This window comes from Rhododendron vialii, chromosome 11a (assembly GCF_030253575.1).
Source record: "Rhododendron vialii isolate Sample 1 chromosome 11a, ASM3025357v1".
In the NCBI taxonomy this organism is placed as follows: domain Eukaryota; kingdom Viridiplantae; phylum Streptophyta; class Magnoliopsida; order Ericales; family Ericaceae; genus Rhododendron; species Rhododendron vialii.
This window is the reverse complement of record NC_080567.1, coordinates 3,803,201-3,820,105: the sequence shown is the minus strand read 5'-3', so window position 1 is coordinate 3,820,105 and position 16,905 is coordinate 3,803,201. Positions and strand designations below refer to the sequence as shown.

General features: G+C 41.3%; 1 protein-coding gene across 1 annotated transcript; it reads left to right on the top strand.

Annotated features, from left to right (window-relative positions):
• The first annotated feature begins 6,532 nt into the window (after positions 1 to 6,532).
• LOC131306776 (uncharacterized) lies at positions 6,533 to 11,578 on the top strand. Its single transcript, XM_058333202.1, has 7 exons — positions 6,533 to 6,599; positions 6,768 to 8,481; positions 8,805 to 9,185; positions 9,339 to 9,774; positions 9,874 to 10,026; positions 10,120 to 10,555; positions 11,334 to 11,578. The coding sequence occupies exons 1-7, from the start codon at positions 6,533 to 6,535 to the stop codon at positions 11,576 to 11,578; spliced, it is 3,432 nt and encodes a 1,143-aa protein (XP_058189185.1).
• The last annotated feature ends 5,327 nt before the right edge of the window (positions 11,579 to 16,905 follow it).

Sequence of the window (16,905 nt, the reverse complement as noted above, 5' to 3'; positions counted from 1 at the left end):
GAGTACATTGCCTACCCTTTTACCTTCCAGGATAAATGAGAGTGATCAATTCAAATGGTCCCTCACTTCTAATGGTTAATTCACAATCGCCTCTCTTTGGGACAAGCTAAGAACTCCCTTTCCCAAGGTGGTGTGGCACAAATTAGTGTGGTTCTCTAGTCACATTCCCAAATGTAGTTTTATCACCTGGCTGTCTATTCAGTATACGCTTTCCACAGCTGATAGACTAGTGTCCTTTGGTCTCCCTCTTTCACCTCAATGTAGTTTTTGTTAAGAAAGTGAATGCCATGACCAACTTTTCTTTAATTGCTCATTTTCCAAGCAAGTGTGGGACTCTGTCCAGACCAAGCTTCATGTTTCTTGGGCCACTAGATCTTGGGAGATAGTTGTTCACAAAATTTGCATGATGGTAAGATCTAGGATTTTATCACTTCCTAATTTGTCGCATTCTCAAGCAGATTGGTTTGTAAATGTGTGGAACACTGCTTAAACTAATTTTGTACTAGTTTCTGTATCATTACTGTATCTATTGGATCTGGATTTAATTGTTGTTCTTAGTGGTTTTGTGATTCAAAAGGCAGGTTGTTCACTGTATTGGAAAGCTTGGTGGTGGCTTCACTTACTTTGACAGGGTATTATCAAGTGCAGGGGCTACATGGTTCAATTTGAGGAGATATTGACTGGCAGCTCCAATTGGAGGGGGACTTGAGAAAGCTGTTACTACTTCTATCTACAAGGTAGTTAATTTAATCTCAGTGTTGGTGATATCTAGCAAGCTATTACCATATCTTCCTGTCTGGCAACCTGGAGGGTTAACATTCCTTTTTTAGGTCGATTGAATGAGCCAACTGATGTGGGTTACCGTGAGATGTGTGCTTGGGCCTCAAATCTTGTTGAGAGTGGAGGTAATATTTAGTGGGAGATTTTTTATGAGGGCGAGACGAGGGAGTTCGGGCCCATTTAGCATTAGTTGTCGGAGAGAACTAGGCTTCAAGGGAGTAGCAGAGAGAGCAGATAGCATTAGGCTCTTAGACTTTCTGATTCGTTTTTCTTGTGGTTAGAAGGTTATTGGTGTATGGCAGTGGATTATGTCTTTCTATTTGGCATCACTTGTGCTGTAATTTAGAAAGTACACGTGCTTGTGTCTTAAGAATATGATATTATAATGGCCAGGGATCTTCTGCTGTACTGGATGCTGCTGTTCTGTTATAGTTGTAGTGCTGAGTTGTTATGGCTGTCTTCAACACAAATGATGTACCCTAAGACTGCAATCTGCTACGTTTGTTAGATTCAGCTATAATGATTTGATTGCTGCTGGTTTGAAGTCTTAATGGGTTTCGTTTTGACCTATCCTTGGGGGGTTGTCCCTAGGAATGTTTAAGCTTTTCTAGGGGGCTGTCCCTAGCTGTTTTACCTATTTTTGCTATTAGTTGATGTGTGGCTGCTGCTAGCCACGGTTGTCAATGCTGTAATGACTGTTGCTGCTGTTTTGCTTCGATTAGTTGCTGGTACTGTTCTGCCACGGCAGCTGCTATCTTTATCTTTCACTGTGATGCTGTGTTCAATACTTCATGTCCCAAATGCACTGGTTTAGTTCTGCTGCTGTCCCGAACTGTTGCTATAGCTGCTGTTCAGTTTTGACTGCTACCTAGCTGTTTTCTATAGTACCAATTTGTTGCTGGTGATGAGGTGCCTTTGGTTTTATATGGTAACATTTCAGCATCAGGATGGTGTTCTCTATGCTTGTGAATGGTGTGTTTGCTGTCCGGATGGTTCTCCGTGGCTGCTACTGTTCTGTTATGGCTATTTTTTCATATGACCTACCTTGTTACTATGGTATCTGCTGCTGCACTGCTGTGTTCAATACAACACTTGAGTAGTATTGAGTAGTATTGTTGCTGTTGTACAGGTCTGCTCAGAACTGCTATCGCCCTTTGCAGCAGCTCCCTGTGATGCCTACTTCCAATTGTTGTTCGTGATGGACAGCTTGCTGCTCTTACTGTTCGGCTACTACTTTTAGCCCAGCTTTTCTCATATCACACATATTTTGTAAAGCTATTGTCTTTTGTAGTCGTTTGTTTCCCCTCCCTCTTGGTAGATGGATGGAAAATAGTGTGTCTCATTTACCCGATGTAGCCATTTGGCAGTAGCAATTTTGGGTTGTTTTCTTTTCTGTTCTTTTCTTTTCCTCTTGGGGTATGCCCCTTGTAAGCTGTATATTCGTTTATCCTTTTTTATTTTCAAGCTGATTTACCCAAAAAAAAAAAGGCACCCATACGATACAATACCATACCAAAACACCATATGGTACTATTCCCTTTCTCTGTTCTGTAGAAACTGGAGCATTTCATTTCTTTACTTGACCGAACCAATTCATATATAATTTCTATTGAGAATGTCTAGAATAACTTATGCTCATCTTGATTCGAAAAGGGGGAAGCTTGATGTATGCCATGTTATGTACCAGACCCTATTTGGTTTAGCAGTTAGGCTCATATTCTTCTAGATTGGATTTGAATAGAATCTCAATTCGTCCACTTTATCCATCGGCAGCTGCCTGAGCAAGCTCAGTTCAGTTGGTGTTCTGTGTTCTAATACGAATATTCTCAACCCACCTTTCTGAGAAGCCTTTTTGTTTGGCATCGTGGTTTCAATGAAAGCTGCTGGTGAGGCTACAGTTCACGCTGCATAGCTTACTAATAGGAATGTCAGGACGGAGAAATGCAATGTCATTTGGCCGGATATTGAAAGAAAAATGAAGATGTTAAAAGTCAGAATCCTTCTATGGAGTGGTTATAGGTTGAAAGAATGAAGTCAAGCTGGTCTCCAGTAGTCTTTGTACATGTATTTCCCCCTCTATTGGGCGATAGTCCTTACGAGAGAGAGTCTGTCGCAGACCCCCTCAATCCCCAGTCCAGAGTCCCTTCCCTACAATCATTCACTCAAGAAATGGACTGGCCCTCCGCTCAAGGGCCTAAAGGAAGGGCCCGAAACACGAATGAATTATGCCCATGATCCGGCCGATCCTAATTAGCTTATCATTCTATTTACACATGTTAGTGCATTCCATATTCGAAATCAAAGGAACACCTACTTCTACTGACCATACCAAAACGGTACCATACCAAGTACCAAACACCGATACGGTACCATACCATTCCAAAACGGTACCAAAGCACCCATACAGTACAATACCGTACCAAAACACCCATATGGTAACACACCACATTAAAACAGTACCATTGCTTACAAAAACTTACCAAAGCACCCATACAGTACAATACCGTACCAAAACACCCATATGATACTATACCATATATAAATGATACCATACCATACAATAACAGTACCATACCGTACCAACGCACCCATACTGTACAATAGCGAACCAAAACTCCCATATGGTACTGTACCATTCCAAAATAGTACATTACCTTACAAAAATGTTACAAAGCACCCATACATTACAATACCGCACCAAAATACCCATATGGTACCATACCATCCAAAAAATTTACCATACCGCACCAAAGCACTCATATGGTATAATAGTGTACCAAAATACCCATATGTACCATACCATACAAAAACGGTACCATACCTTACCAAAACGCACCAAAGCACCCATACGGTACAATACCGTACCAAAAAACCCATATAGTACCTTACCATACCAACACCTACCAAAGTACCCATACCGTACAATACCGTACCAAAACATCCATATGGTACTATACAATACCAAAACGGTATCATACCTTCCAAAAATATACCATAGCACCCATACGGTACCATACCATATCGTATCAAATCATCAATACAGTTCAATTCCGTACCAAAACACCCAAATGGTACAATATCATAACAAAATGGTACCATACCTTACTAAAACGTACCGAAGCACCCGTAACAAATCACTCATATGGAACCATACCATACCAAAAAAAAAGGGTACCATACCGCACTCAAAACACACCAAAGCGCCCATACGGTTCCATACCATATCAAAACAGTACCCTACCATACCAAAGCACCCATACAATACTATATTTTACCAAAACACCCATACGGTACCATACCCTACAAAAACAATACCATACCTTACAAAAATGTACAAAAGCACCCATATGGTACAATAATGTACCAAAAACCCCATATGGAACCATACCATTTCAAAATGGTGTCATACCTTACCAAGTACTCATACGATACAATACCTTACCAAAACACCCATATGGTACCATACCATCCCAAAACATACCAAAGCACCCATACAGTACAATACCGTACAGAAAAACCAATAGGGAACCATACCTTACCAAAATGTACCAGAGCACTCATACGGTACAAATACCGTACCAAAATACCCATTTGGTACGATACCGCCCCAAAGCATCCATACGGAAAAAAACCGTAACAATACACCCATATGTGCCATACCATACCAAAAGGGTACTATCCCTTACAAAAATGTACCAAAGCACCCATACAGTACAATACTATAACAAAACACCCCTATAGTATCATACCATACCAAAACGGTACCATACCTTCCCAAAACGTACCAAAGCACCCATACGGTACAGTACTATACCAAAACACCCATATGGCGCCATACCATACTAAAACAGCACCATACCTTCCCAAAAACATACCAAAGCACCCATACGATACCACACCATACCAAAATGGTACCGTAACATATCAAAACATCAATACGGTACAATACTGTACCAAAACACCCATATGGTACCATACCATAACAAAACGGTACGATACCTTACCAAAACGTAGAAATGTACCCGTACGCTACAACACTATACCAAAACACCCATACAGTACCGTACCATTCTAAAACAGTACATACAACCCCAAAACGTACCAAAGCACCCTTACGGTACCATTCCATACCAAAACGGTACCCTACTACACCAAGGCACCCATACGGTAGAATATCATACCAAAACACCCATATGGTGCCATACCATACCATACCAAACCAAAACGGTTCCTTACCTTCCCAAAATGTGCCAAAACACCCATACGGTACCATACCATACCAAAACGGTACCATACCATACGAAAGCACCCATACTGTACAATACCGTATAAAAACGGTACCATACCTTAACAAAACATACCGAACCACCCATACGATACAATACCATACCAAAACAGCCATATTATACCATACCATACATAAACGGTACCATACCGTACCAAAGCACCCATACAGTACAATAGCGAACCAAAACACCCATATGGTACCATACCATTCCAAAACAGTACATTACCTTACAAAAACATTCCAAAGCACCCATACAGTACAATACCATACCAAAATATCCATATGGTACCATACCATACAAAAAGGTACCATGCCGCACCAAAGCACCCATACAGTATAATACCCTACCAAAATACCTATATATTCAATACCATACCAAAATGGTACCATATCTTACCGAAAAGTACCAAAGCACCCATACTGTATAATACAGTACCAAAAAACCCATATAGTACCATACCATACCCAAACGGTACCATACCTTACCAAAACGCCCATATGGTGCCATACAATAGCAAAACGGTATCACACGTTCCAAAAATGTACCATAGCACCCATATGGTACCATACCGTACCAAAACGGAACCATACCGTATCAAAGCATTGATACAGTACAATTTCGTACCAAAATCCCATATGGTACCATACCATAACAAAATGGTACCATACCTTACTTAAACATACCGAAGCACCTAGACGGTACAATACCTTGACAAAACACCCACATGACACCATACCATATTAAAAAAAAAAAACGGTACCATACCGCACTCAAAACACACCAAAGCACCCATGCAGTTCCATACCATACCAAAACAGTACCATACTTTGCCAAAACGGTACCATACCATACCAAAATGTACCAAAGCACTCATATGGTACAATATTGTACCAAAGTACCCATGTGGTACCATACTGCACCGAACCGAAGCACCCATACGGTACAATACCATACCAAAACACCCTTATGTGCCATACCATACCAAAAGGGTACCATACCTTACCAAAATGTACCAAAGCACCCATACGGTACAATATCGTACCAAAACACCCCTACGGTACAAAAACGGTACCATATCTTCCCTAAACGTACCAAAGCACCCATACGGTACAATACTATTCCAAAACACTCATATGGCACCATACCATAGCAAAACAGTACCATACCTTCCCAAAATATACCAAAGCACCCATACAACAAACAAAAAACAAACAAACGGCTTTGAATGCATTTAAAACCCTTATTCAATGAGCTGAGATGATTGGCGATCAGGGCGATTGTGCTACACCAGTGTCTTCGTCTGTTTCAAGAGGTGATTCTTGGCCAAAGGTACCATCTCTTTTGCAGATGGGTTGGGTCTCAAAGTTTTGGACTCTAATGAACTCCGGAGGAAACAATAGGTGATTGATCTTTCAAAATCCTCTCAATTTCATCCTTCTCTGACAAAGGTAGAAACTTAACAGATGGGCATCTTAGGTGACTCTAATTCAGGATTGACTCTTGGAAATGTAGCTCATGCAACCTATTCAGGTGGGTTTGGGGTTTTTAGCCCTAAAACGTCTAAGCACTCAAGTCCTTCAAGGAAGTTACAATAAGTCTTTGAAGAGGCCTTGGTAAGAGAAGCGGAGGAGCGAGCATCCGATTTGCTGGACAGTCACACCTAGATTGAGAACATCTCGAATCATATCAATTTGCAAGCTAAAAACCCTAACCCTATTGAGCAAGCATCAGTAGGGTTTGTGACCCACAAACCTTTCGATCTTTGCCCTAGGGCGCTAACTCCACCGGTTTCAACATCTCATCCATCTTCTTCAACTGGATTTGGGGCTAATAGTCCAAATTCAAACAAGAAGCTTCATCTGGAAGCAAAAGAGCATGTCGGCCATGCTCTGCAACAAGAGGTAAATGTCTCGAACCATATCCCTAAAACCTTAATCAACGCCAGAGGTGCTACATACTTAGAAGGGGATCCCAACATGGGATATAGTGAGGATGATACTAAACCTAGGCATCCTATCTCTCCCAAACATCGGCTGCATCAGTCGTTACCTACACACTCTAAACCGACTCAAAATCTACCTAAACCCAAGCCTAAAAACTGGGCTTCCTTACTACAATCCCAAAGTCCTTCAATGAACATGAAACTAGAATTCTTTCCTGAACTTTTAAGAGGGAAGCAAGCCCAGGTTGAGATTGACATCAAACTTACTGATGTCGGTAAGTGGAACAAATACTTAATGGGTCATTTCCTTGATGGGAAAATGCTGTACCCCTTAGTTGTTTCTACAGCCAGGTATCAGTGGAAGGAACTGTTTGTGGCTGTTAAGCCGGATGTTGGAGGATGCTATCTCTTTGAATTTAGAGATGAACAAGCCAAACAACAAGTATTAGATGGTGGTCCATACTTTTTCTCACAAAAATACCTAGTCCTCAAAGATTGGCATCGAATGATGAAACCGGTTAAAGAGCAACCTTCTCATGTTCCAGCATGTATTAGATTGCGTAATCTGCCTTTAGAGTTATGGAATCAAGAGTGTTTGAGTAGGGTGGCTAGTACCATAGGTAAACCATTACATGTAGACCAAGCAACCGCTAAAACCTCAAGGCAACTAGGTCTCCTCCAAACTAAGTCAACCAGTGCTAGAATTTGCATCGAGATTAGTGTTGAACATGAACTTCCTGAAGATGTGAGAATGACTGTGGAGGGAGAGTCAGTCATGGTGCCTATAGAATATCAAGTATTGCCTTTAATGTGCAAGCAATGCCAAGTTTTTGGCCATTCTACTGCTCAATGCTCTAAGAAGTCATCCTCAACATCCAGTCAGCCTAATCAAGATGGGACCATAGTGAGTAATGGCACACACAGGAATCACCCTACTCAGTTAAACCCTTGTACTACGTCATCTGCCTCACCTCCTTCCTCCAAGCTTGTTGCCACTCCTACTGTAGATGATTCAAAGGATGAATCGAAAAAGGTGCTTGAAAGTATAGTGAGCAGTTCTCAAGAGACACTGATCTTGTCCCAAAATGAAGTACCAATCCCTCAACTAGAGGAGGCTGTCAACACTCATAAAGAACTAGATTCATTGTCTCAACAAAAGCTTCTAGTCACTCATGTACACAATGGCACCTTACAAGAGGAGGATGGCAACAATAAGGTAACAACTTCCTTTAGTGAGCAGAATGCAGCAGTAAGCCCGATTCTTGTGGGTCCAGTCTCCAGATCAGTAGCTAAGAAAGCTACCAAAATTGTTGCTAAACTGAAGGATAAAGCACCTCCCGACTCTAGTGGCATTTCAGACATCAAGCTAATGTTGGGAGGGTCTAACAAAGCAGGGCAGTTTGGGAGGCAGAAGAACTCTAATTTATATGGATTGCTTATCTATTCATTTTGGATTTTGGAACCTAAGGGGTCTTAATGATCCTCTCAAACAGAGGGAGGCAAAAAATTGGGTCTTTCATAATAAATTATCCTTAATTGGATTCCTTGAACATAAACTCAAAGATCCCACGGTCTCTAGAATTGTCAATTCTATTCTCCCTAGATGGAATTTTGTTACCAATCACTCCAATTCTCCAATGGGGAGAATTTTGATTTGTTGGAACCTTTTAGTGTTTAATTTACAAGTTCTGTTCCAATGCAGTCAGGTTATCCATTGTCAAGTCTAGTCCTGTGATGGTAAATACTCTTTTGTAGCCTTTTTTTATCTATGGGGCTAATTGTTACTTGGATAGGCAACAATTGTGGTCAAATTTACAACAGCTTTGTGTTGTAACCCCTTGGGTAGTTTTAGGGGATTTCAATGCAGTCAAGAATCCAACAGAAAAAGTAGGGGTAGATAGATCTTGGTTGCCTTGGGTGGAGGAGTTTAATTCCTGCCTCCGATCAACTGAATTAGTTGATCTTAGATACTCTGGTTGTCACTACACTTGGTCTAATAAACAACTAGGGGATGCCAACATTAGCACCAAGATTGATAGGGTTCTGGTAAATGAAAGTTGGAACAAAGAATTCTGTTGGTCCAATGCTCATTTTCTCAATCTTGGAGTTTTTGATCATTCCCCTGCTGTTGTGTACTTGACAACTGCCTCACCTCCAAGGAAAAAACCGTTCAGGTTCTTTAATTTTTTGGCTGAACATCCTGAGTTCCTTGATACTGTCCAACTGGCCTGGAGGAAAATAATCATTGGGAATCCTATGTACTGTGTCTGTGAGAAACTTAAGCACTAACAGGTGGACCTTAAAAATTTGAATACTAATGAGTTCAGTGAATTGTCCTCAAGGGTGGCTTCCTATAAACAACAATTGGAAGTCATTCAAAGAGAGTTGGGTTCCAATCCTAGTGACCCCGCGAAGCAGGCCATTGAAAGGGACCTATGCAAGCAGTACCTAGTGTATGCTAGGGTTGAAGAAAGTCTAGCCAAGCAAAAGTCAAGGATTCAATGGCTCAAGTTGGGGGACCAATGTACTTCATTTTTCTTCAAAACCATTAGTAACTCTTGGAATAGGAACAAAATTTCTAGTTTGATTTTGGAGGATGGATCAGTTACCTCGGACATTGAGTTAGTGAAGCATTCCTTCATTAACTACTACACAAAATTGTTAGGGACCAAACATTTGAGTGATTACTCAGGCTCATCCAGAGTGAACCAACTCATTACTAAGAAACTCTCCCATTCTCAAAGTTTGGATATGGTGCTTCAAGTAATTGATAAAGAGATCAAGGACACCTTCTGGTCTCTAAATCCTCAAAAATCACCTAGTCCGAATAGTTACAATGCAGCCCTTTTGCATAAAACTTAGCCTGTCATAGGCCACGAGGTGACCTCGGTTGTTAAACTTTTCTTCAGATCTGGTCAACTTTTGAAGAAGGCAAATGCTACCTTAGTTGCCCTAGTACCTAAAGTCCCCAATCCCTCTAAGGTGGGGGATTACAGACCCATCTCTTGTTGCAATGTGATTTATAAATGTATTGCTAAAATCCTTGCAAACAAAATCAAACCTGTCCTACCATCCCTTATTGATCCTGCCTAATCTGGCTTTGTACAGGGTAGGAGAATAGCCGATAATATATTCCTTACTCAGGAATTAATGAGGGGTCACCACAAACACTCTTCATCCCCTAGATGTGCCATGAAGGTGGATATCATGAAGGCTTATGACAATGTCAGATGGGATTTCCTCTGGGATGTCCTAATTTCCAGGAATTTTCTTCCTAAGATAATCCAATGGTTGAAAGCCGGTGTTTCTACAACCAATTACTCATTGTGCTTCAATGGTGAAGCAATAGGGTACATCCCTAGGCGGAAAGGTTTAAGACAAGGGGATCCTTTGTCCTCTTACCTATTTGTAATAGTCATTGAGGTCCTGACTTGCATCCTCAAGGAGAAGTCTCGCCTCCCTGACTTTAAATTCCATTGGAAATGTGGTTCCCCCAAGCTAGTCAATCTTTGCTTTGCAGATGACCTTATGATTTTCTGCAAAGGTGAGGTGAACAGTGGGCCTTCCTTTTGACTCAGTCTCCTGACCTTAATGAAGTAAGGTCTGACCTACAAACAGTCCAAATCAATGCTACCATGGATGACAGATGCATTTGGACTCTCGCTACCTTTGGGAAATTTACTATCTCCTCTCTTTGGGAGCATTTGAGACCTCATTTCCCTGCTATTACCTGGGCTAAAGTGGTATGGTTTTTAGGGCACATTCCTAGGTGTAGTGTGATCTCATGGTTGGCCATCCAGAATAGATTATCTACTGAGGATAGACTAGTTCTGTTTGGCATGAAATCTACCTCCACCTGTAGTTTCTGTATGGGTGTTGAATCCCACGATCACCTATTCTTTGAGTGCCCTATAGCTACATAGATTAGAAGATTTCTATCCTCTAAATGTCCTCATTTGGAAGGGTTGTCCTCTTGGCAGCAGTGAGTAAGTAATTTGTCCATTTTAAAAGGTAAATCCTTGACAGTCATAGTTGGTAAGCTTGTATTTACGGTATATGTGCACCAATCATGGCTTGAGACCAATTTTAGGAAGTTTCAGAATCTCAGTTGCCCCTGGAGTGGTTGCTAACAAAATCTCAAATGAGGTCAGGAACAAGTTGCTGTCCCTAGATTTCAAGGGACCGCCCCAATTACTATTTATGTGGAACATTCACCATTAATCTGTATGCACTTGGTAGATTGGATTTCTAGTTAAATCATAACATTTGCAAGTCACTACTCAAGGGTGGTTAGCCTCACATCTATCCCCTTGATCCTTCAGCTTACCACCAGGAGATTTGGATTCACATCATTCAGTTAGCAAATCGATTGGACCAGTCACATTCAAAGGTCACTATTCAAGGGGTTTATAGGTTTATCTTAGCAGGTATATACTTTAATCTTTTCAGAGTTCCAATTTTGAAGTGTGTACCTACTATATCGTGTGTTATCCTTGTGAGTTGTGTGCTTGGGCCTCATCCTTCTCGTTTGCAAGAGGAGGTAATAAATAGCAGGGGATTCATGTGAGAAATAGCGGAGGGAGTCGATGGAAACCTTATTCCCTATGCTTGTGAGAAAAAAGATGAGTGGGAGGTCAGTTTTCAAGGGTGATAGTAGTCAGTGAGATCTCATATTTAGTTTGGGAAACCCTATTCTGTTGCTATAGTTTGTTCACCCTTTTGGCTGCACTTACATAGCTGCAATTGTTCAAGAGGAACTGTTGTACTGTATTTGTTGGACCATTTCCATGTTCATGTTTTTTTTTTTTGGGTAAATTAGCTTGAAATTAAAAAAGGTTAACCGAATGTACAACCTATAAGGGGCATACTCCAAGAGGAAAAGAAAAGGAAAGAAAAAAATATATTAAAAAAAGTGCGATATCTCATGCACAACCCGCATGGTGAGTAAAGTAGATTAAGTAAGATAACAAAAGTACTAAGTGTATGGAGATCATACCCCCGTTGCACTATCCATCTAAGCGGAAGGATAGTACAACAAGGTATGATATGAAGTGATACGAGTATACTATTATGAAAGGTAACTTCTACTTGGCACATCCTGCCAAGCTAGGAAATAAGATAAAAAGTCACGGTCAGAAATGACCAAATGATAACCATCACTGAGGACTAGTAGGCGCATAGCAAATCGGCACCAAGGGAAGGCTGAATAGCTACTACAAAGGAACAAGGCACCAAGAAGAGATTCAGACTAGAGATGCAGGCATTCGACAGGAGCCCCACCCTGCACACCACGCCCCATTCCATCCGGCCTAATACTCCCTCATCCAGGCCCAAAGGCTCGCCAGAAAACAATCCACCCTCAGCCAACTACCCAACACCACAGCCTCCAGAGATGGTATAAGCAAGCCACGATACTAATACTCCAACCGAACCTAGAGCGACAAGCATAATGCCCACTTCCAAAAGAACAGCTACAACAGAGGAACTAGGCACCGAGGAGAGATTTGAACTGGAGATGACATCATCCAGCAAGGCTACCTGGCCAAGAACCCTGCACACCACACCCATTCCATCCAGACTACTACACCCTCAACCTAATCCCCTAGGCTCGCCACAATCTAAAAGAGGGACAGAAAGAGGAACCATAACAAGTGGCCACTCGAACCGCAGATGAAACCAAGATGCCCTTTCAAACAGTGTACCACCACTAATCTAATCAATGATAGCCCATGAGGCTACCCCTTTCGATCAAAGCATGGCCACCAATCTAGTCGAAGACAGCTCCAGTTGCACCACACTATGCTAAAGCTCCAAGCCAGTGAATCAAAGAATCATGGAATTTAATGGAGCTCCACAACGAGTTGCTCAACATTTGAGCCCTGAATTGGGCAATGAGCCTTGTAACTAAACCAAGCAGTTGAGCCCCGAATTGGGCAATTAGCCCAGTAACTAAACTGAGCTTGAATCACAGTGTCGAGGTGTTTACAACACCTAGGTTGGTGTTTGCCGCACCTTAGTGTCAAGCAACACTTCATTTGATGTTGGTGTTTGTAATACCTAGATTGATACCCCAAACACTAACTAATACACTGGCCCATAAGTCCAGCAACAAATTGACATGAAATAAGCAACTACACAGCTCTAATTTACAAAACTGCACAACTCTATAATGAACAAGGAAAAAACCATGCTCTATTACACAAAAATAATCTGTGAATTCCCACATAAACCAACCATACCAACGGCTAGAGTGCATATTCCTGAAGTGATAAACTCAGACATGCCTCCAGGAACTGTGTATTGATTGATACTCGAGAGCCTCCAAAGCCAAAGAGATCAATTATATGAAGGCAGAATCAGGATGCAGGACAACCTTTCAGACCTCCATTTACAGATGATGGCCAACAGAACTTGGCCTATTTGACTGTCCGGCTGCTCGCGGCTGAGCTGCTACCAACCGGCGAGCTCAGCCAACTAACAGCGTGGACTTCCTCGAAATGTTAAGAAACCCACAACCTGGGCTATCATTTTCGACGAGTAGATGACTGGATCTGTTAAGCTGCCGGCGATTACTGCCCTAACAAACCGTAGAAGACTTCCAGTTGTTGAAAGACGGAGACAACACAGATTTTGATTACGACAACAGTAGTGGTCCATACATTTTTGGGTAAATGTTCTAGTTAGGGCTAGGAATTCCTCAGAATCGGAACCATTTGATCCACCACACCGACGAGCTGGACTCTAATGGATGATGGACTCGAGATCTGAGGAGGAGTTTGGGTTTCCCAGAAACCCAACTAAAAACCCAGTTTAGCCTCCGAATTGGTTGTGGAAAAACCCTCCGACTGGATGTTGATGCTCGAAAATCAGCTATTGCACGCTGGTGCTGGACCGATTTTACCCTGGAGTGAAAATCAGCAGATGAGATGGGTTTTTTTTTTTTGAAAGGCAGATGAGATGGGTTTAAAGATTCTGTATCTGGAAAAGTTTGGATCTTCAGGGCTGATTTTAGAGCTGAGATTGGAACTCCGGTGCTATAGAAGAAATTCTGATTAGAGCTTAATATTACCTCTCTATCAAATTTTATGGATGATTTTGGTAAAAATCGGATGAAGAAGAACTAGGGAGTGCATTCTCTCTAAACTTAGAGAGAGAAGCTCTCAACCCAGAGTTTTCCTCACCCACCCCATGTTCATGTTGTTACTCCTGTTACTGATGTTCCTTTCGAACTGCTATCAGTAACCTACTTTAACTGCCATTTCTATTGAAAGTGCAATTTAGAAGTTGTTGTTGATGTTGTATACTAGTTTTGCTGCTGGATACTTCTTGGGTGCCGAAGAACTGGACTGTCCATTTTCCATTTTGTCCATTTTGTGCTGTCCACATATAGATGTTGGTCTGTCCATGTATTGTTGTCCAGTTTCTGCTGTTGTATCTGTTCGATTAGATGCTTACTTGTTTCTGTATCTGCTGCTATGCTATGTATGGATTTGATTAGATGCTAATTCAGCTAGGAGATGCTCTTCTTGCTGTAATTCAGCTTCTAATTCCTCTGGTAGTTCGTTTAGAATGTTGAAAGTGTCATTTTGTAGTATATGCCTAACCAACAGGGGATGTCGTTGGGATCTCCCTTCACAGAGGGGGACGTCCTCTGCATGATGTATAGTTGCTTAAGCCATCTGAGCACTTATAGTTATAGTTACTGCTGCTTCTGTGATGGTGGTCGAGCAAGTTGCTGAAATATGGAGTTCAAGTTCAAGTTGAGTGCACAAAGGATTGCTGCCGTGCACAAAGGACTGTTGCTGCTATTCATTGCTGCCGTTAGTAGGTTGTATTCCTAAGTTCAGTTCACTACATCTGTTTTGTGGAGTTCAGTTTAAGGCATTCAGTCAGTGAAGTTTAATGTTATTCTGTTACATTTTTTATGGTTTCTTCAAGGCGTTGTTTTCCTTCCCACTTACTAGATGGATTGGAACAACGCATATCTTTTAGCCCTGTAGCCATTTGGCATAAGCAATTTTTACTTTTTTTGTTTTCATTTCGTTTCCTCCTGGGGTATGCCCCTTGAAGACTATATATTCGTTTAGCCACTTTTTTCAATTTAAAGCTGAATTACCCAATAAAAAAAAGCACCCATACGATACCATACCAAACAAAAATAGTACGATACCATATCAAAACACCAATACAGTACAATACTGTACCAAAACACCCATATGGTACCTTACCATCATAAAACGGTACAAGATCTTACCAAAACGTACCAAACCACCCATACAATACCGTACCAAAACAACCAAAAGGTACCATTCCATACGAAAACGGTACCATACCTTTCAAAAACGTACAAAAGTACCCATACGGTACAATACCGTACCAAAACACCCATATGATATACCATACCAAAACGGGACCATACCTTTCCAAAAAGTACGAAAGCACCCATACGGTACCATTCCATACCAAAGCGGTACCATACTATACCAAGGCACCCATACGGTACAATACCACACCACAACACCCATATGGCACCATACCATACCGTAACGGTACCATACCTTCGCAAAAACGTACCAAAACACCCACACAGTACCATTCCATACCAAAACGGTACCATACAGTACCAAATCACACATACCGTACAATACCGTACAAAAACGGTAGCAAAGCACCAATACAATACAATACCGTACCAAAACAACCATATGGTACCATACAATTCATAAACGGTACCATACTGTACCAAAGCACCCATACAGTACATTTCCTTACAAAAACGACCATAGGGTACCATACCATTCCAAAATAGTACATTTCCTTACAAAAACGTTCCAAAGCACCCAAACAGAACAATATCGTACCAAAAAACCCAAATGGCACCATACCATACAAAAAAGGTACCATACCGCACCAAAGCACCCATGCAGTATAATACCGTACCAAACTACCCATATGTACCATACCATACCAAAACGGTACCATACCTTACAAAAACGTACCAAAGCACCCATACGGTATAACGCCATACCAAAAAATCCATAAAGTACCATACCATACCAAAATGTACCAAAGTACCCATACTGTACAATACCGTACCAAAACACCCATATGGTACCATACCTTACAAAAATGTACAAAAGCACCTATATGGTACAATACTGTATCTAAACACCTATATGGTACTAGACCATATCAAAATGGTACCATACTACACCAAGCACTCATACAGTACAATATCTTACCAAAACACCCATATGGTACCATACCAAACCAAAACCGTACCATGCCATCCCAAAACGTACCAAAGCACCCATACGATACGATACCATACCATACCATAACGCTACCATACCGTACCAAAGCACTCAAAAAGTACAATACCGTACCAAAACAGTGAAACACCCATATGGTACCATACCTTACCAAAAAAGATCCATACCTTACCAAAATGTACCGAACACTTATACGTTACAAAACCGTACCAAAATACCCATATGATACCATACCACACCAAAGCACCCATACGGTACAATACCGAACCAAAACACCCATTTGAGCCAAACCATACCAAAATGTACCAAAGCACCCATATGATACCATACCATACCAAACTGTTACCATACCTTCCCAAAACGTACCAAAGCACCCATATGGTACAATACTGTACCAAAACACCCATATGACACCATACCATACCAAAACGATACCATACCTTCCCAAAACGTACCAAAGCTCCCATACGGTACCATACCATACCAAAATGGTACCATACCATATCAAAAAAGCAATACTTTACCAAAACACCCATAAGGTACCATACCATAACAAAACGGTACCATACCTTACCAAAGCGTACCAAATCACCCGTACGGTACAATACCGTTCCAAAACACC